General features: G+C 44.9%; 2 protein-coding genes across 3 annotated transcripts in view; both read right to left on the reverse strand.

Moving 5' to 3' along the window:
- LOC310701616 (uncharacterized protein) overlaps positions 1-21,681 on the reverse strand; it is a 51,509-nt gene that overhangs the window by 25,348 nt on the left and 4,480 nt on the right. Inside the window, exons 2-3 of one of the 2 annotated variants that reach the window (XM_083492783.1) lie at positions 19,971-21,248; positions 18,677-19,887 (exon numbers count right to left, since the gene is read on the reverse strand). In XM_083492783.1, the coding sequence (XP_083348909.1) occupies positions 19,847-19,887; positions 19,971-21,248 (1,319 nt within the window). In that variant the 3' untranslated portion in view covers positions 18,677-19,846. Of the gene's footprint in view, positions 1-18,676; positions 21,249-21,681 lie in introns of both variants that reach the window. The other variant, XM_083492784.1, reaches the window with a different exon arrangement.
- Positions 2,681-9,170, reverse strand: LOC310701329 (vomeronasal type-2 receptor 26-like). The gene is made up of 4 exons (XM_083492076.1): positions 8,180-9,170; positions 5,901-6,128; positions 5,337-5,463; positions 2,681-4,561 (listed from the first exon to the last, which is right to left on the reverse strand). The coding sequence occupies exons 1-4, from the start codon at positions 8,921-8,923 to the stop codon at positions 3,651-3,653; spliced, it is 2,010 nt and encodes a 669-aa protein (XP_083348202.1). The 5' UTR covers positions 8,924-9,170; the 3' UTR covers positions 2,681-3,650.

The raw sequence follows: 21,681 nt of genomic DNA on the forward strand, positions 1-21,681 counted from the left end.
CAAAAGTGGCTGTGCTCTTCCTTCTTTCCCTCGTGCTTTTAGGACACCCCAAACGGGCTAGTTTTAAATGTCACCACAAACATATTTTAGAGGGTGGCAGGTTGTGCACAACCATCTCATCCCCCTGCAATCCCAAGGGATGTGTTAGAGCGCCCCAACCTTCCAGGTGGCCCCTGAAAGCCTATTTTGGTTTAAGAGAGGGATGAACCTAAATATTGTTTTCAGGGTGGGTTGCTTGGACCCCCTATGTGAATTTCCTGTTGTTCTTGATCACAAGGAATGGGTTTCAAGTCCCCCTGCCCTATGTGGCCCCTTCAGCCCCCATTTTGGTTTAAAGGCCCAATGAACCTGAATGTTTTGCCTGGGATGGGCTGTGAGGACTCAACACAACCAACTCATCAATTCTTTTCTTTTAATAGTTTTTATTTGATTTTACAAGTATAAGATTATAACAATACAACCATACATATCTATATATAAAGATCTCTCCAAATCTTTGGACTTCTCACCTTCCCCTCCATGGGTTTTCAACTGCATACTGTTCAATAGTCCATATTTTACATCACTCCATTTCTCCATAGCAATTGCTACAATACAAGTGTTATTGCAATCCTGCTAATGTTTTCATCTGCTTACAGTGGTCATCAACTCATCAATTCTGATCAGGAGGAATGGGTTTTGATTTCCCCCGATCTTCCACAGGCTCCAAGAAACTCCCCCCTTTTCTAAACTTAAGGGCCCAATGGAGGTAACCATTTTTGTGGGTTTCATGCTCTCTATAAGCGTGGTCTGTTGCATGTCCCCACAGCCATCTATGGGTCCCAGAAATGCAAGGGTCCTGAACACAAGGACCATAAAGTTCCCGCATCACTTTGATTGCGCAACGCACCCTGATTGCTTCTTGGTGTCTGGAGTACAGATGGCTCCCGCCTCCCGTGATTCTCCAATACAGTTTTCGGAAGTTCCAGGCAGCTGTAAAAGTTCTAAACAGTTCCATAAAGTTTTAAAAAGTGCTAATACTTATGAGTAGTAATGTTACAGATACAGTGATTCCAACTTTACATTTCGGGGTGATCTTTTTTCACAACTGAGAAGAATTATTCCCCTTTTCAGTTTGTTTGTTTGTTTGTTTGTTTGTTTTTGAAGTCAAAAAGTTATAACTCTAGTGCATACTCTATTTTTTTGGGTTATATGCAGCAAAAAGGTCAGCTCCCACTCTTCTTCCTGGCTAGGCGTCCCTTCCCTATTTTGCTCTCCTTTGGCCTAACTGCAGCAAAGGCCATTTTCTTTGCTTTCCGGTCCACCTAAGCAACAGTTGCCCAGGCTGCCCAGAACTGCCTTGTCCTTCACTCTTTTATCTACCCCCCTCCCCAACCAACACGCCTTCACCCTTTCCTTTCCTCTTCTTCCTCCTCATCCTCTGTTTCATTGTCATTCGCTTTCCCACAACATTCCCACCGCTAGAGAGACCTGTCAGGAATAAGCATGGGCGAATGGTACCAAATAGTATGGGAAACAGCCTACTAGAAAAATTAACCAATAAACTGAAACTGACATGGGGACAAATAGAAGAAGACACCTTCACCCCTGTATGGCTCCCCTTTATCACACACACAGCCCAACAAGACAATGACAAAAACCCACCAACAGCATACAAATCAATATGGCTAACCTGATCCAAAACACCCACCCACCCCACTCACCCATGAAAACAAAGACCACCACAGCCAGCCACAAATGAACAACCACACCCCAGGCCAACCCCAACCTCTCTCACCACCAAAGGAACACAAGTGAACAGCAAAGAACCTGCACAAGCAATGCTGACACCAAACCCTATATATAGTAAGTAAAATAGAAACATCACCACCCAACCCTAAACCCCCCATCTCCTCCCCTCCACCCCTCTCCCCCTTTTCTTCCTAATGTCTCAACAAATGAAACTGAACTGTAAGAATGTTACATGGAAAAAAAATACTAGAGACATTGCACACTTTTGTAAATCATCAAATTTTTAATAAAAAACCCCCAAAACATTCCCACCACTGTGGAAATGTCCGCCAGGAGCTCCCCCCTCCATAATACGCTCCCTTCTTACTACATTCAGTGGAAACATTTGAGGATTTTTCTCAGGAAGTGAAATGAAACGGGGGCATGGGGGAAATTGAAATATTTTTTGGGGGGTGGGGGTTAGAGATGACAGTTGAGCGGGTAGGATTCTGGCCAAATGTGGACCTAGGTCCCTGTGTATTTGGTCTGAAGGCGCAAAATGTTAACAACACCTTTGCTGAGGCTGAAGAGAATAAGCAGAGGCCTAAATAAAAGACAACTGGCTTATTACACCAGAAGCTTAACATGAGTCAACAGTGGGATGCAGCAACTTTTTAATATATTAAATAATAATATTGATTACCCTCCCTCACTGTAAGGTCCCTGCATGGCTCACAACATTTTAAAATACAGCATTGAAATTAGGGGGAAAAGATAACAAATTTTAACTCTAATAAAAATAATGTTGAAATCTTAGTCTGCTTCAACAGAAGTATAGTGTTCAGATCAAGGGAAGTAATAGTCCCACTCCATATGTCAGGAGTGCTCTGATGGTGTTTCCTGCTTGGCAGGGGGTTGGACTCGATGGCCCTTGTGGTCTCTTCCAACTCTAGGATTCTATGATTCTATTCTGCCTTGGTCAGACCACACCTGGAATACTGTGTCCAGTTCTGGGCACCATAAATTAAGGAAGATATTGATGAGTTGGCAGGTATGGGGTGGAGAGTGACCAAGATGACCAAGGGCTAGGGAGGAATGGAGGAGACCCCCTCTCCATCCTGACTCTTCCAGGGAGGAGGAAGAGGAAGAACACAGTATAGATTTACAACAGGGGTTTGAGGGAAGTCACAGCTCAGAGGCAGATGAGGGGGAAAGTTGGGAAATCATGGGAGAGCCAGAGCAACACCTGGCTGACACGTCATTAGAAACCATTCTAGACACACCATCTTCCAGAACCCAGCGAGCCTTGAAAGTAGGAGAGCAAAGAGCTCAAAGACAGAGGGTACTTAGCAGCACCTGCAGAGGAGGTGATGACGATGACGAGTAAGGAAGTGGGAGAGACTGGGGGTGGAGATTCACTCAGGGCAACACCATTATCCAGGAGGCTGGGTTCTATGGCCTCTCTCTGTAAGCTTGGGGAGGGGAGGGGAAAGGACTGTAAGAAACTTTTCCTTGTCTTTATAATTTCCTGGGCAATCAGCCAGGAACCGTTGATAGCACCCTAACATTGGTTATGTTTAGCCTGCATAGAGGCCTACATTTGTTATTTTCATTTATACTCACTCCTATGCCAGAAAGGGCATTGTATAATTGGATGGATATTTCTCTAAAATTAAGAAAAATAACAGGAGTGACAGTGGACATAATTGTTCCATTCCACGACTAATTACAAAATTTTGGTAATGTGAATTCTCCGTGATCTATGTGATCTATATCTTTCAAAGTATTAACAAATTTTCAACCAAATCCAAATTTCATAACTACTTCCATTAAGTTGGTTGGTTCTACATGATCAAATGAGGGTAACGATTTTTTAAACTGAAACATCATTTTTCAACAATCTCACTTCCCTACTTTCTTGAAAAATAATATTTTAAGAATCAGGTGCTATCTTTAGTTTTTGCTGTCAGGTGCTCCTTTGTGTTCAGGTCAGGTCTCAGCAAAATAATGTAGCATTTGGGAATGAAGATGCAGCCCAGGAGCCCAGCACTGGAGGACAAGATGGAGAAAACCTGAACGGCTACCATATATTTCCCTTTGGTGCTCAGGTAGGTGGGCACAAAGGACACCCAAACACTGCAGAAGACCAGCATGCTGAAGGTGATCAGCTTGGCTTCATTGAAGGCCCCAGGCAGCTTCCTGGCTAGGAAAGCCACCGTGAAGCAGATGGCTGCCAAGAAGCCCATGTAGCCAAGGGCACCATAAAACATGTCCACAGACCCTTCGTTGCATTGCAGGATAATCTCCCCAGGCTGGGAGTGCATGTCAGAGTCTGGGAATGGTGGCGAGATCCCCAGCCAGATCATGCAGATGACAACTTGGACACAGGAACAGGAAATGACAATGGAGTTGGCCAGACTCTTCCCCAGCCATCTCCTCACTGAGTTCCCTGGCTTGGTGGCCAGGAAGGCCAGAACCACAGTGATGGTTTTTGCCAACACAGAAGAAACAGCCACAGAGAAGATGATGCTGAAGGCTGTTTGTTGGAGAAGGCAAGTCCCTTTCCTTGGCCTCCCAATGAACAGGAAGGAGGACAAAAAGGAAAGCAGGAGGGAGACGAGGAGGATGTAGGAGAGGTCCCGGTTGTTGGCTTTGACTATGGGAGTTTCATTGTATTTAATAAAGATTCCTAAAACAAAGCTTGTGGCTAAGGACCCCAGTAGGGCAAGGGAAAGTAGGACAACCCCCAGAGATTCTTCATAGGCTAGGAAGGTGATATGCTTGAACACACATTGATCTCGGTTCATATTTGGATGCTGATTTTCTGGGCATTTTTTGCAATGGTCTGCATCTGCAAAAGAGAGAGAGAGAAAGAGTAATGTCTACTACTCTGGATTCAGCCAAGCCCTGAGCAATATCCAGCCTCTTGGGAGGGATTCAGTTGTAGACCAAGTCAGTCTGGGACAGCCACAGATCACTACAGGTATTTAATTAGGTTTTTTCTAAACATTAGCTCTACCCCGAAGAAATTTGGAACAGATTCCAGGGCTGGAGATCCCCAGCTTGGCCTCTGGCAGGTTGGGCTTCTTGTAGGCCCCTATACCAGGGCCAAAAGGAGGATCAGGGGTCTGTGCAGAAGTCTAATATCTACTCTAGCTCCATAACAATCTCCCTCCTTAAGGACCCCGGGACAGTTAAGTCTAGTCAAAGACAACTATGGGGTGCAGCATTCATCTTGCTTCAGGCCAAGGGAGCTGGTGTTTGTCCACAGCTTTCTAGGTCATGTGCCCAGCATGACTAAACGGACTAAAAGGACACCATGACGGATGCCAGAGCTCAGAGAGAAACGGGACCTCAGCCCATCACGTAGTGGTTTAGACCTCCCTCCTTCACATTTGATCATATTTTTATATATATGATGTTGTTGATGATGATGATACATTTTAGAACAATATCGTAAACTATAATCATAAAAAGAGATTGATGATGATGAGAATTTGAATCACCCAGTTCACTCCCACACATGAAGCATACCAGCCTTGTCCTGCCCAAAAATGGTTTTGAGAGATTCCTGACTGAACCCTTCTCTCTTCCCCAAGGCCAGCCTTTCCCTTGGAGTCGCCCACCTTCCTGAGTGGAGATGGTCCCTTCTGCACAGGGAAGACATTCATAACAGCAAAGAGGCTTCCCTTCCTGAATCACCTTGACGGATCCAGGGCGACAGCTTTCCACACACCTGGAAGTAGGAATGGTCTAGGCACAAAGACGAAGAGCGTCAATGAGAATTGTTCTTTGAGGGATAGTATCTGCTGTAGCATCTAGACTATAGCTTGAAACTAAGCATTTCCCATCACTGTCCATTACATGAATTATTCATGATTAAATTCAGAAAAAAACAAAGGACCTCCATTAAATAAAGTTCTGTATATGGGCCATGAGCTATTCACTACTAATAAAATTCATATAACAACCGAAAAGCAAGGAACCCCCCTTTCCCCAGACACACAGTTTAGCAGGAAGCCTCCTTTGGCACCCAGCTGAGCAGAGGAGCTGTAGGAACTATCTGGAACAACAGCCCAGTGCTGGAGTTGACAGGCAACTGAGGGCAGCAGCCCACAGAACAGGGAGCACTTATTAGAGCTCTCAGAAAAGACAGCAAAATGACAGGCATGATTCCCACTCCCCGTCACCTGATTGAGCCACTTGGGCCACACAATGGCCTCCTGGTCGATGGAGCACTTCAGTTCTGGGGATCCCTGTCTGTCGATACTCCCAAACCTCACTCTGAGGACGGATTTATTGGGGAACACCACCCAGTTCACAATGTCCAAGTCAGCTGCCAGCTCCCCGTTCTCATCCAAATACACTCTGTCCATGGAAGAATTGTAGAACTGGGTGTTTCCTAGGAAAGGGTGGAGCTGGAACAGAAGCAAAGATGAGAGCATTTAGAATAAAGGGAAGCATAGGCCCCTGTTTTGCTATCCCAGAAATGGAAATTGAGCGAGGTCCCAGCCAAAGAGGATTGGCAACTTAAGTGGACAGAATATGGAGAACTTCCAGATTTAACATACAGAATAAGAGAGCAAGAAGAAGATACATTGAAAGAAGAGTGGAAAGCATTTATTGAATATATGGAAAATAACTGTATACAGCTGAAAATGGTGGCAGCATTAAGACAAATTCAACCCCGTAAATAATGTATGATGGATGTAATAGTAGAAAACTGATTTGAATGGTTATAGTAAAATATGCAAGGGTGTATAAGATGTAAAATGGACCAAGGAAAGAGAAGAAGAGAAGTCATTGGATATTTGTAACATGTTTATTTGGAATTGTTAGATTGAAAATTTAATTAAAATTTAATAATAATAATAATAATAATAATAATAATAATAATAATAATAATAATAGAAGCATACTGACAATCCACTTCCCCTTTGCTTAGAGCTGGTTGCAAACTGAAATAGTCATGGAGGGATATTGTCACTTTTGGTTCATACTGTTTTCTCTCTCACACAAACCCCAAACTTAAATTCAGTTCTCCACATTTCTGAAGCATTTTTAAAATAATAATAGAAACTCATCAGAATTCTTCAGCATTTCTGTGTGATTTTCTCCTAGTAAGCATGTTTTTGAAGGATCCTGCCCCCTTGGATTGTTTCAGAAATTAGGTTCGTTTTTCCTTTCAAGGCAACCTGAATGAAATCTCCAATATGGGCTTCAGCAGGGAAAGGCAGGAGCTTGGTGGAGGGAGTCAGAACAGAGTCAAGTGGGTGTCAAAGGAACAGAGATTAGAGACAGCCTGATCAATGTCATCTCCCCTGCCAAAAACAATTCCAACTTGCGGGGAAAGGAGAATTGGGCACATGATGGGAGTAGTTGCTCGGGGGGCTGTGCAATGAGGCAAGAATAAGAATAGCAAACAGAAATGAAAAATGTATATGTATTAAGGAAGGTTTAAAAATGGAAAATGGCTAATGTGTTTTGCAAACTTTGGGTTTTTTCCATTGTAGTTTTTTTTTTTCCTAAAGGGCTCCGGGCTCTTGCTGAGATTAAGATTAACTAACTGGTTTAACATGTGAGTGTTCCTGTTCTTGAGGGTAGATATCAAGGAACTTCATTCGAGAACCGGCTCTGCCCCTGTGGAGCTGGCTGCGTGGAGACTGTGTCACACGTTCTCTTGTCTTGCTCCCTATATAAAGATCTCATGGACGAGACCATCGCGCCGTTCCTGTCTGCTATCCCGGGCCACTCTTGCGAAGCCAAGCTGTTCTCACTCCTGGCCAACCAGAACGGCTCGACAACAGAGAAGGTTGCCAAATTTGTCGAGAGAGTAATGAGGCTGAGAGCTGCTACCTGAGTGACATTAGCGTCGTCGCCCAGATTCCTCTCCTAGGATCTTACTATTATTATCGTTGTTTTGCTACTATTATTTTGTCGTCCCCTAAAATGTATTTTATATAATTGACTTTTTAGTTTTATTCTTTGTGTGTCGTATTGTTGTTTTATTGCTATGGCCGATGGCTGACGCAAATAAAGATTCATTCATTCATTCATGTGAGTGTTGTAACCTTAGATCATGTAATGAAGGTATTGGATTGCAATATCTCCTTTTTGAAGGGAGTTGCCTTTTTGTCTTTGGCTGGAAAACTCAATAGAGTCAATATGGAAAGGAAGTTCTCCAGAAGGTAAAGCAAACAGCCTGGAGGCAGAAAGGCAGGAGAGAGAGAGAGAGAGAGATCCCGAGCCTGTGCTGGACAGAATAATGTTCTCATTCTGTTATAAAGAGTTCTGCGAGTAGAGTGAATAATATTTCTATGCGCCTGGACAATAATTCATTTCCAAAAGGAAATGAATGCTTCCAGTTCTTATGCTTCCAATTGTTTCAAACTGCACAATATTCAATATCTGCAACACTACAATCGATTGTCATGCTCAGATGAGATGTCTATGAAGGGAAAGAAAATACCTGCCATGGCTGTAGCCTTTGAAGTCCCATTCTCTCAGTTCCCCTCTGCTTAGATCTAGATGAATATGCAGCATTTAAGGCACGAGCCACGGCTTGCAGAGTGTTGTAGATCCTGTAGCTGTCTAGAGAGAGGATTCTTTCCAGATCATCTTGGGGAAGCCTCTCCAGTTTCCCTCTCTCTCTGCATCTTGTCCGGCCTTTCACTGAGAATGCATGCTTTGAATAGGAACAATTAAAAGCACCCTCCCAAAACTTCTTAATACCAGAGAAAAAGGGTGGAAAATCACCGTATTTTGCCCCTTTACTTGTCTCAGTGAAGAAGGAAAATATACCATGGATGTGTTGGAAAGATATGTCATTATACATCAGCTCCAGGGCGACATCCCACAAAACTGTTGTGATGAAGATTTTCCCAACAATGAATTTCATCACATTGTCAAAAATCTGTTGTATAATGAGTAGCCCATCTAAGAAATGAGCCATTTCCCCGTAGTAAACAAATACATGCACTTGCCTCCACTTGAGGAATGGAAGACGAGGAATGTATACTCCATTTGTATTCAGTCCTTGGATGCTTAGTGAGATGACAACACAGACACCGCCCTTGATGAGCACGGGTGTCAAGCTCTTCAGGAACCTCTCTCCATTGTCGGTGTCTGGTGCAAGGAGGCCAATCAACGTCCATCGGAAGTGCTGGAGCAGCTTGACAATCCCTGGGTACAGGGCTTCTTCTTTGGGGACCATCCGGTAGAAAAAAGGGAAATGCCTCTTATCATTCAGAACATGAGAGACAAAAGCATAAGTGACCTGGGAAGAGAAGGAAGATTTGGATCTTGTTTGATTTCAGATCAAAGCCTAAATATTTCTAAGCCCAACATGAGATTGGGAAGGTCTTAGGAAGGAGGAAGGTCTATTGCAAGGACCCTTTGGTGGGAACAGTGATTTCCTTGAAGGTTGTGGCAGCCATAAAGAAGGCAAATTTGATGCTAGGGATCAACCGGAGGGTAGTTGAAAATAAAACAGCCGATATCATAATGCTATTATGCCTCTCTCCATTCCTACCTGTGGGATTTTGTAGATGCCCAACACGTTTGAAATCTGGATGGAGTTTTGAGAGTCGGACCCTTCGAGAACAGCCAGTAAGTTAGTCTGTTTACCACAGCTGTAGTTTGGAAAGCTCAGCTGCCCAATGGACAGCATGTCTAGCAAAGCATCATAGGTCACCCTTCCATCAAAAAAGTTCTCATGGATGCTGTAGCCCAGGGTGATGTTGGGTAACAGCTTTTGATTCTGGTTGATCGCTTGAATGGCATACAAGAAGGAAAGGAGCTGCCAGTACTTTGTGGATCCTTTCCTGGGGGGAGAAATTATATACATGCCAGCACTGTCCAAGTAATATTTCTGTTCTACTGCTAATATTCAACTCTACCTCTCTGGCGGCTAACAGATTGAAGCTGAATCCTGACAAGACAGAAGTACTGTTTTGGGGGGGCAGGAAGCAGGCAGGTGTGGAGGACTCCCTGGTCCTGAATGGGGCAACTGTGTCCCTGAAAGACCGGGTGCGCAGCCTGGGAGTCATTTTGGACTCACAGATGTCCATGGAGGCGCAGGTCAATTCTGTGTCCAGGGCAGCTGCTTACCAGCTCCATCTGGTACGCAGGCGGAGACCCTACCTGCCCGCAGACTGTCTCGCCAGAGTGGTGCATGCTCTAGTTATATCTCGCTTGGATTACTGCAATGCGCTCTATGTGAGGCTACCTTTGAAGGTCACCCGGAAACTACAACTAATCCAGAATGCGGCAGCTAGACTGGTGACTGGGAGCGGCCGCCGAGACGACATAACACCATGCTTGAAAGATCTACATTGGCTCTCAGTACGTTTCCAAGATTTTGGAATGGGACACTAAAGAGGACCAGGTAAATTGTGTTATGATAAAATGGGCGAAGGATGTGGGACATAATGTATTCAAAGTGTTGGTGCTGACGTTTAAGTCCGAAATGGACTCGGTCCAGTATACCTGAAGGAGTGTCTCCACCCCCATCGTTCTGCCCGGACACTGAGGTCCAGCGCCATGGGCCTTCTGGTGGTTCCCTCACGCCAAGAAGCCAAGTTACAGGGAACCAGGTAGAGGGCCTTCTCGGTAGTGGCACCTGCCCTGTGGAACAGCCTCCCACCAGATGCCAAAGAGAAGAACAACCACCAGACTTTTAGAAGACATCTGAAGGCAGCACTGTTTAGGGAAGCTTTTAATGTTTAACAGACCACTGTATTTTAATATTTTGTTGGAAGCTGCCCAGAGTGGCTGGGGCCAGCCAGATGGGTGGGGTATAAAATTATTATTATTATTATTATTATTATTATTATTATTATTATTATTATTATTATTATTATTATTATTATTATTATTCTAAGACAGTGATTAAAAGATCCAGAAAGCACTATCATAATTCCATTTTCAGAAAGTAGATATTTCCCCCCCATGTATATTAAACCTAAGGCAAAAAGACACCCTTCTCCTACCATCATTTTCCAGGAAAATCCTGCAGAATCAGCCCAGGGGCTCATCTGTTGCAGCATCCTCAAGGCGGCCAACCAGATGCACATGCAAAACTGAGAAGCACGATAACACTTCCCCTACTTGAGATTCTCAGTTACTGGTACCCAGAGGCATAGTGCCTGTGACAGTGAATGGAGAACATAGCCATTGTGACTGGTGGCCGCTGAGAGCCTCATCACCCCCCAATTTATCTGCCATTGGGATCTTCTTATGTTCTTAAAGGCAGGTACCAGACAATGAGAAAGGCCCCAGAAAGTAACTGGAGATGAGTTGGATCTCATGGAAATGGTAGCAAGTGGAACACCAGGAACTCCATCCCCACAAAAGGTCTTACCAATAAAAGCTGGTGGAAGGACATTGGCTAAAGATATGAGGATGAAACATAGTGTTTGTGGCAGAGATGACCCCACTGATGAGGTGGTCTCCTGGCCTGAAATAATTAGGTGAATCTATCTCATCCCTTTCCAAAGACAAGAGGCATTTTGTCTTCAGTTTCCCACAGTCCCCATAAGGCAGTAGAAGCAGTAGAACGAGGACCATCTTTTTCCTCCCAGGAACAACTACCTCCCTTACAAAGAATTAGAAGTCTTTTGTTTTGGTCCTTGCAAGATGCAGTAACTTTCTTCTTACTAACAGAGCCCTGCAGACGGGTCACATCTGAAGTGGAGAGAAGTCAAGCCAACCTCATTCTGGTGCAGTTATCATCTGTCCTAAATCTCAGCCCACCCAAGTTTTGGGTGGCTCAGGAGGCATATATCTGCCAGACCTTTCTGCCCCAGATCCATAACATCACGTTTAGTGGACTCAAATGTGATCTTTGGAAGCAAAAAAACCATGCACACTATCATTTTGATAATTATATGTAGAAGAAGTACCACCTCTGCAAGTTCCTAAACACTTTATGCAGCTCCACCTGCAACTGCAGGGCTGAAGAAAAACATGTTTGCGAAAACTCCAAGATTTGCCTCCAAACTGTGAGATGCAAATGCCAAAGATTGGTGGAAAATACCAAGAATAAGAGTTAGAAGTTACCTGAAGTATCATACGTGAGCCCTGGCAGAATCCCCCCCGCACAGAGGCTAACACAGGATAGGGCTATTCTGATGAATTTGAGAGGTGAAAAGGGGAACTGAAATTTCACGTAAAGACAGAGGCGATTCAGCAGATTTTTTGTTTTGTTCTTGTTTTTATTATATACTTTTTGGTCTTATCCTGTATTTTTATGCTGTGAACCACCCTGAGATCATTGGGTGAAGGGCGGTGTAGAAATTTAATAAAGAAACAGACAAACCAACACTTGGAATTCCAAAAAAGCTTCCAACGAGGTGCCTCCTGGGTAAGCTTAGTAGTCGTGGAATAAGAGAAGAGGTCCTCTGGTGGATCAGGAATGGAAGTTGCAGGAAGCAGAAAATAGGTTTAAGTGGATAGTCCTTCAAATGGGGGTGTGTGGTGTCAGATGTTCTTGACCAAAAGCTCACCAGGACAATCTGGCCACATCATGTTGCACCAACTAAGAGATTCTGCACCAGACCCAAGGGCATCCCCAGAAAGAGTGCATTGCAGTAGTCCAGTTCCAAGTTTTCCAGTGCTCCAGTGGTCACAAACAGCCATAGAGGACACGTGGGTCTCTAGTGACAAAGGCGTATCCAAGAGTACCCCCAAACTATGCCCTTGCTCCTTTATAAGTGGGAATCATCCAAAGAGCCTACAAATTGTGTGTCAAGCTCCTGTGTTCCTGTCACTCCCTAAGTGATGAATAACCAGACAAGACAACAGCATAACATTGGGTCCAAATGAGCCACAACTCTATTGATTACAGATGTGAATGGTTTGGCATCGGCATTGCGTATAGCCATTTATTCCACCCCAGTCCATCTGCTGGGGGTGCATCTGAGGGTAATCCACACCTGCTCCCCCATGACCTACATCAAGTAGGGGTAACCACCGGGGGGTCCCTGTTGGAGGAGTGCTATGGCCCTAGTCCCTGCCTGGGCATCCGGACAGAAGCAACTCCTCACAGATCCCTTTAACAGAATACCCTTAACCAAGAAGGGGCGGACATGGGAAACCAAGTTGATGGACTATGCTGAAATGGCAAAAATTGTTGGGAATCAAGCCTTTATCAGGAGAAACTGGCCATTCTCCAGGCACCCGGCTTGATCTCTGGTTGCCCTCCCTGTCTGCATTTCCCGGCAGGATACAGGCTAGGTCGCAATCGGCGATCCTTCTCAGCGTGAGAAGAACACACCACTCTTTCCTGCCCCTCCCCCAGGCAGGGGAAAGAGATAGACAGAAACGTATTTACATGTCTTTATTTCTATCTTTGCAGCGTTACAGAAAACACGTCTGCTCTCTTCAAACTCCAGCAGCCGAGAGAAGTAACTCCTCCTACTGTACTTCCTGTACAGCTCATAGTACACTCTGAGCTAATTCCGGTGCTTCGCACTGTGAATAGACTGTCCCTCTGTTTCCCACGGAACAGTCCCAACATTCCCATCATGTTTTGCTTTCCAGCTAGCTGCAGCTCGCGGCCGCATTCCTTCTATATCGTAACAAAAATAACTGGGAAGCTCAGAAAGCAAGACCATTGTAAGCAGGTTAAAACATTAGCAGGATTTTAACAACACTTGTAAATGAATGGAAAGTATGGACAATTTGGAAAGACAAAATTTGGACAGTTTTGATATGCAGGTGTAAATATTACCACTAGAACCCATAGAAGGGATGGGGGGAAGTCAAGAGATTCAGCGTAATTTTGGCATTTGAATCTTGTATTGCTTTTTGTTGTATGTTTATTTATGTTTTAAAATAAATTTTTTTTAAAAAAAAAAAATCAAACTGCTAGGTTGGCAGGAGCTGGGACAGAGCAATGGGAGCTTGCCACTGTTGCACGGATTTGAACCGCCAACCTTCCAACCAGCAAGCCCAAGAAGCTCAGTAGATCACAGTGCCACCCATGTCCCTAGAGCTATGTGTTATTGGCATACTATTATAGTTAATAATAATAATAATAATAATAATAATAATAATAATAATAATAATTTTTTATTTGTACCCAGCCCTCAGAGCTGGACCTCAGTGTGGAGGTGGAGATGCTACTTCAGGTATACTGGGCCGAGGCCATTTAGGGCTTTCATAGAATCATAGAATCATAGAATCATAGAGTTGGAAGAGACCACAAGGGCCATCGAGTCCAACCCCCTGCCAAGCAGGAAACAAGCTTTAAAGGTCAACACCAATACTTTGAATTGTGCTCGGAAACGTACTGGAAGGCTATGTGGTCTCGGCAGCCGCTCCCAGTCACCAGTCTAGCTGCCGCATTCTGGATTAGTTGTAGTTTCTGGGTCACCTTCAAAGGTAGCCCCACGTACAGCACAGTGCAGTAGTCCAAACAAGAGATAACCAGAGCATGCACCTCTCTCTGGATACAGTCCGCGGGCAGGTAGGGTCTCAGCCTGCGTACCAGATGCAGCTGGTAGACACTGCCCTGGACACAGAATAAACCTGCACCTCCATGGACAGCTGTGAATCCAAAATGACTCCCGTACTGCGCACCTGGTCTTCAGGGGCACAGTTACCCCATTCAGGACCAGGGAGTCCTCCACACCAGCCCACCCTGCTCCCCAAGAACAGTACGTTTATCTTGTCAGCATTCAACCTCAATCTATTAGCCGCCATCCATCCTCCAACTGCCTGGTGGCCCCTTGCTCCAAAACTCCTCAGGACAACACCCCATGACTTCATATAGATTTTAAAGAGCGTATAGATCTTAAATAGTGCTGGGGAGAGAATAATACCTTGCAGCACCCCATAGTACAAATGCTGGGGTGGGGGTGAGGAGCAGTCATCAAGCGCTTCTTTCCGAACATGACATTGAAGATATGAACAGAACCACTGTAATATGGTGCCTCTGACACACATCTCACTAAGTCAGTTCAGGAGGATACCGTGATTGACGGCATCAAAATTAAAAAAAGGGCAACCCAAATGATCACAACATGTCAGGGAATAGTCTAAAGATGAGGACTGGGGAATGCATTCTTTGGCAGACCAGTTTCATCTCCGATGGAGAGATGGAGGGGGAAAGTCACCCCCCCCACACACACCTTGTCCATGTTAGTTTCTGTTTGGTGCCACTGTGCAGTGCTTGAAGTCACAAGACTCTGTTTTGCATTCCAGAGATTCCATACTGTTGGAAGTCTTACAGAAGATGGGAGATGGATGTGATGTTTACTGGTTTCCTGTTCCGTTGTTGTTCAGTTGCTCTCTGCTTTCACAGAGAGAGCATGTATATTTCTTTTCTGTCTGCGTAGTTAGAAATAAAACGCTCTTTGCAATATAAAAAATTCCTTCCAGTAGCACCTTAAAGACCAACTAAGTTAGTTCTTGGTATGAGCTTTCGTGTGCATGCACACTTCTTCAGATACACAGCTCTTTGCAATGTAGCTCATACTATCTCGGCTCCTTCCCTGCGTGTTGGATACTCTGCGTAATGGGGGAACGTGCTTGGAGCCTCATCAAAGGCTCAGGTCGTTAATCACAGACTCGACCAAAAGAGTCGCTCGGTCGAACGCAAGTCCGACAGTCCACAGCGTGTTCAGAAGCAGAGAGAGAGACAGGAGCTGAACAGCTGAGGGAGGAGTTGCCCAGGTACGAGACAATGACAAGGGAACCCGAAGGGAGGGGGCAGCTAGCTGAGATGTCACTTGAGAGTGTGGGGAACCCCCCTCGCCACATACTCAGAGGACTGAACATATCAGAGAGTAAAGAAGTCAGAGGGAGGGAGGAACTTCCCATTGGCACCTAAAATGCTACGGAAGTCGGAAGGAGGATTTAGAGCAGCCAACTGACCTCCTTGCGGAGAGCTGTGTATTTCTGCTTGCAACATGATGCTGTAATAAAAGGACTATAAATAGATCAACTGCTTGTTAATTCTTATCTGTGATGTTACCAAAGGGAGAGAACTCTCCACACCTGACACAACATCACTCTTCCCCCTTCCACTTTCCTTTACTTCTCATGAAAACTCAAGGGACTTGCCCAAAGTTCTCCTTTGGGTCCACTAAAATGGACCCCATCTTTGAGAGGAACGTGAGGTGACATCCTGCTTCTGATTCAGTCAATGAATCAGTCAACCAACAAAAAAAGGCTCTCCACCTGATTCAAGGCTTCTCCAGACACCCTGCTGATTCAGCATTCATCCTGATTTACTTGATTATGTGGTGTTCTTTAACAACATCATCATCAACAATAATAATAATAACAACAACAATATTTATTTATACCCTGCCCTCCCCAGCCACGGCCGGGCTCAGGACAGCTAACAAGCAATAATAAAAACAAGTTGAATGAATACAACTTAAAAACAACATTAAAATACAACATTAAAACGTTAAAATGCAGCCTCATCACAGGAGGAGAAAAGAAAGAGGGGGAGGGAATCAAATTGACTCAAAGCCAAAGGCCAGGCAGAACAACTCTGTCTTACACACCCTGCGGAAAGATTTCAGATCCTGCAGGGCCCTGGTCTCATGAGACAGAGCGTTCCACCAGGCCGGAGCCAGTGTTGAAAAAGCCCTGGCTCTGGTTGAGGCTGATCTAACTTCCTTAGGGCCTGGGACCTCTAGAGTGTTGCTATTTATGGACCTAAAGGTCCTCCGTGGGGCATACCGGTGAGAGGCGGTCCCATTGGTACGAGGGTCCTAGGCCGTGAAGGGTTTTAAAGATCAAAACCAGCACCTTAAATCTCACCCTGTACTACACTGGGAGCCAGTGCAGCTGGAAAAGCACTGGGTGAATATGCTCCCATTGCAGAGACCCCATGAAGAGCCTCACTGCAGCATTCTGCAGCCGCTGGAGTTTCTGGGTCAGCTTCAAGGGCAGCCCCGCATAGAGCGAATTACTGTAGTCAAGCCTGGAGTTGGCCGTCGCATGGATCACTGTGGCCAGGTTGGGGCGGTAAAGGTAAGGGACCAACTGCTTGAATCCCTCCTGCTAAATATTGACTGTCTGGAGGCACACTCTGATTTCATAGGTTCCAGTTGCCCCCATATGCCAGGACCATGAACTTAGGTGTTTCTCAGTTGAAGGTGCAGAAGCAGCCGATGCTGAAGTCCTGACTGAACATGAGAATGCTGCATTTGAGAATGTTACCATTGTGCAAAGTGGAATTTAAAAATCCAAACCTACAAGGGGGTAAATAATGCAGCTGACTGCAAACACAGCTGAAACGCAATCTCATGAAATGTTCATGATGGTGAAAGTTGTGGTCAGTTTCACTGTGGTGTCAGTCCACCTTCAGTGAGGCTGATGGGCCTTTCCTCTCTCCTACAGTTCGCTAATGGAAGGTAGTTAAGCATCTCAGGGTGGACTCGTTTTATTTTCTGGAAACAGCTGAGAGTTTAGATGCAGAAAGAATTAGAAACGTTTTCATTCAATGTAGGGCACTTTTTCATTCCAGTGGCTCTCGTGGGAAATTCTGGAATGCTCTGTCCTTCCTGGCTGCCATTCGTGAAATCAATCAGGACCCCAGGTTCTTACCCAACGTCACCCTCAGCTATGTCATCTATGACCATTATTCTAATGCAAGGATGACTTCTGATGCCCTGCTAGACCTGCTCTCTACTGGGCACGCAGACATTCCAAACTATGACTGTCAGAAGAGGAATAACCTGTTGGCAGTTCTTGAAGATGCAGAAGCTGATATTTCTAGACATATGTCACCTGTGTCAAGCATCTACAAAATCCCACAGGTATGGCTGGTTTGGTGTTAAGACGGAATTGTGCCTCTGCCATGGGCTTTTCATTCTTTCCTTTTTGGACTCTCCCAAAGGTGGGGGTGGGATGGAACCTGGAAGCAGGAGCACTCAACACTGGTGTCAGATGCCCTATGCCACCCCACCGCTGCTTTAAAAAACCATGTTGCCTGTTTACAATGCATTCAAAACACAGTTTTTTGAGTAATGTAGCTGAGTCCCTAGTCTAATATTCTGGGATGTGATTCAGTCCCACAAAATATTGAGAGTCTGGAGGCATTCTGGAAGACCTCCTCCCGTTCTACACGGCCAGCATTTTGTCTTGTTCTTTGTGTGCATGTGTTGGGGGCTGTAGTTGGTCAACTGTCTGAGATTTGTCCTGGAACCACAGCAAAGCACTCACCTCTCCCTTTGTGTCCTGGGCAAGTTATGGATACACTGTTCCGACTCTTCATGATAAAACCCAGTTCCCCTTTTTCTACAAGATGGCCCCAAACGTAGATCCCCAGAATCTGGGGATTGTCCAACTGCTCCTGAATTTCAGATGGATGTGGATTCCCATATTGCATGGGAAAGTGCTTAAAACAATAACAATAGCAATAGTTTATTTATACCCCATCCATCTGGCTGGGTTTCTCCAACCACTCTGGGTGGCTTCCAGCAAAATATTAAAATACAATAATTTATCACATATTAATTCAATAAAATACAATAATTCATCACATATTCTCAAAGTCAGACAGTTGTTTATTTCTTTGACATCTGGTAGGAGGTCATTCCACAGGGCGGGTGCCACTACCGAGAAGGCCCTGTAATTTCACTTCTCGCAGTGAGGGAGCCAGCAGAAGACCCTGGGAGTTGGACCTCAGTGTGCAGACAGAAGGATGGGGGTGGAGACACTCCTTTAGATATACTGGGCCGAGGCTGTTAAGGGCTTTAAAGGTGAGCACCAACACTTTGAATTCTGTCCAGAAACGTACTGGGAGCCAATGTAGGTCTTTCAAGACCGGTGTTATGTGCTCTCTTCAAAGATAACCCCATATAGAATGTGTTGCAGTAGTCCAAGCAAGTCCTCAACGCCAGCTCACCCCGTCACCCAAGAACAGCACTTGTCTTGTCAGGATTCAACCTCAATCAGTTTCCTGCCATCTATCTCCAACGGCCTCCAGACACTCACACAGGACCTTCAGCACTTTCACTGGTTCTGATTTAAAAGAGAGTTAGAGCTGGATATCATGTGCATACTGATGAACACCCAGCCCAAACCCCCTGATGATCTTTCCCAGCGGCTGCATGTAGATGTTGAAAAGCATGGGGGAGAGGACAGAAGCCTGAGGCACCCCACAAGTGAGAGCCCAGGGGTCTGAACACTCATTCCCCCCCCCCCACTTTCTGAACACGGCACAGGAGGAAGGAGTGGAACCACTGTATAACCCTCAGCTCCCAGCTCCGCTAGACGGTGCAGAAGGATGTCGTGGTCGATGGTATCAAAGGCCACTGAGAGCTCCAGCAGAACCAGGAAACAACTTTCACCTTTGTCCCTAGCATGCCGGAGATCATCGACCAGCACAACCAAGGCAGTTTCAGTCCCAATATGAGGCCTGATTCCCCATTGGAAGGGATCCAAATGGTCCCCATCCTCCAGGCATGCCTGGAGTTCTTCAGCAACCACCTGCTCAATCACATGAATTTCTTCAAGGGAAGCTAGACGCCTCTTGGAAGAGAAGCTGTTTCCACATTTCTAGACACTTCATGCCCTGTACGGTGGTACCTCAGCTTACAGACGCTTCAGGTTACAGACTCCGCTAACCCAGAAATAGAACCTCGGGTTAAGAACTTTGCTTCAGGGTGAGAACAGAAATTGTGAGGGAGCACCGTGGCAGCAGTGGGAGGCACCATTAGCTAAAGTGGTGCTTCAGGTTAAGAAGAGTTTCAGGTTGGAATTGACCAAGAAAGATTTATTTAGCTAAATTTGTTAATCTAAAATAACTGGAAATAGCGTCCAGATACTTAATGGGCTTAGGATTGTATTTATGTTAACTGATAAAATAATATGTTTAATACGAGAAGGAGAAGATTTAAAGATGTTAATGTTTAATTTAAAGGGTATTAAAATTGGGATTTGGAAAACCGTTATAGGGATATGCAATGAAATTCAACTAAGGGGAAATGAGGAAGTCGTTTTCCAAAGTAAATAACTGTTATTTTCAATAAGGTTATGATTTATGTTTCTTATGTTTTGTTTGTTTTATGTTTTTGTTTGTTGTTGATATTGTAAAAACTAATAAAATTTTTAAAAGAAAAAAAAAGTTTCAGGTTAAGAATCGACCTCCAGAACTAATTAAGTTCTTAACCTAAGGTACCACTGTATGAGTTTTTTGATGGCGGGTGAGACCTGCCCTCTTTCTGAAGCTATTCCCACATTCCAAGCACTGGTAGGGTTTCACCCTTTATGAATTCTTTGATGGGAAGCGAGACAGCTCCTGTGACTGAAGCTCTTCCCACATTCCAAGCACTGGTAGGGTTTCTCCCCTGTATGAATTCTTTGATGGGAAGTGAGATCCCCACTCAGACGAAAACTCTTTCCACATTCCAAGCACTGATAGGGTTTCTCCCCTGTATGGATTCTTTGATGGGAAGTGAGATTGTGGCTGTGACTGAAGTTCTTTCCACATTCCAAGCACTGGTAGGGTTTCTTCCCTGTATGAATTATTTGATGGGAGGTGAGACTCTGCCTGTGACTGAAGCTCTTTCCACATTCCAAGCACTGATAGGGTTTCACCCCTGTATGAATTATTTGATGGGAGGTGAGACTCTGCCTGTGACTGAAGTTCTTTCCACATTCTAAGCACTGATAGGGTTTCACACCTGTACAAATTATTTGATGGGAAATGAGATGGGTTCTCTGACTGAAGCTATTTCCACATTCCAAGCACTGGTAGGGTTTCACCCCTGTATGAATTCTTTGATGGGAAGCGAGATGATGTCTGTGACTGAAGTGCTTTCCACAGTCCAAGCAGTGATAGGGTTTCTCCCCTGTATGAATTCTTTGATGGGAAGCGAGAATGTCCTTCCGACTGAAGCTCTTCCCACATTCCACGCACTGATAGGGTTTCTCTCCAGTATGAATTCTTTGATGCGAAGTGAGAACCCCACTCCCACTGAAGCTCTTTCCACATTCCAAGCACTGATAGGTTTTCTCCCCTGTATGAATTATTTGATGGGACATGAGATGGGTGCTCTGACTGAAGCTCTTTCCACATTCAAAGCACTGATAGGGTTTCTCTCCTGTATGAATTCTTTGGTGGGAAGTGAGACTGGTGCAGTGACTGAAGCTCTTTCCACATTCCAAGCACTGATAGGGTTTCTCCCCGGTATGAATTCTGTGATGGGAAGTAAGATTTGAGCTTTGACTGAAGCTCTTTCCACATTCCAAGCACTGATAGGGTTTCTCTCCAGTATGAATTCTTTTGTGGGAAGTGAGAGCCCCACTCTGACGAAACCTCTTTCCACATTCCAAGCACTGATGGGGTTTCTCTCCTGTATGAAGTCTTTGATGCGAAGTGAGACTGCCCTTCCCACTGAAGCTCTTCCCACATTCTGAGCACTGATAGCCTTTCTTCCCACTGTGAGTTCTTTGATGGGAACGGGAACTCTGACTGGAGCTCTCTCCATACTCCCAATTTTGATATGGCTTCTCCACTGTGCGGATTTTGTCATGGTCTCCCCCATTCTTCATTTCCAATTCATCACCACCTACAACAAAGACAGAAACTAATTAGATCCTCAGGAAGAAACGGAGCTCCCAATCATGGAACAATGCTAATGAACATTTGTGAAAGAGGAAGAACAGAAGATGTGAGGTCTTTCTACAGAGGTCATGGCCTTTGTCAAGCAGCATTCACAGACGTATTTTTGAGAAGCAGAGGTTCAGAAAGTCTGGCTCTTTTCTAGGACAGATTTTTGTTGCCACAATCATGAAATCCACTCCAACTCTAACATTGGTCTTCTCTTTAAAAAATGGGCAGAGGCTAAAACAGAAACCCAAACCTGACAGAAATTACCTCAACTTCCCTAGCAACTGTGTGTGTGAATGTTGCCTCCAAGTTGCTATGAAAAAAGTGACTGTCACTCCAGAAGGCCGTTTTTTGTTAGGTCTGTTCTCAACTGTCGAGTGAGAGAGAGGTTT

Source organism: Podarcis liolepis (genome assembly GCF_965112155.1).
Source record: "Podarcis liolepis genome assembly, chromosome: 2".
In the NCBI taxonomy this organism is placed as follows: Eukaryota; Metazoa; Chordata; class Lepidosauria; order Squamata; family Lacertidae; genus Podarcis; species Podarcis liolepis.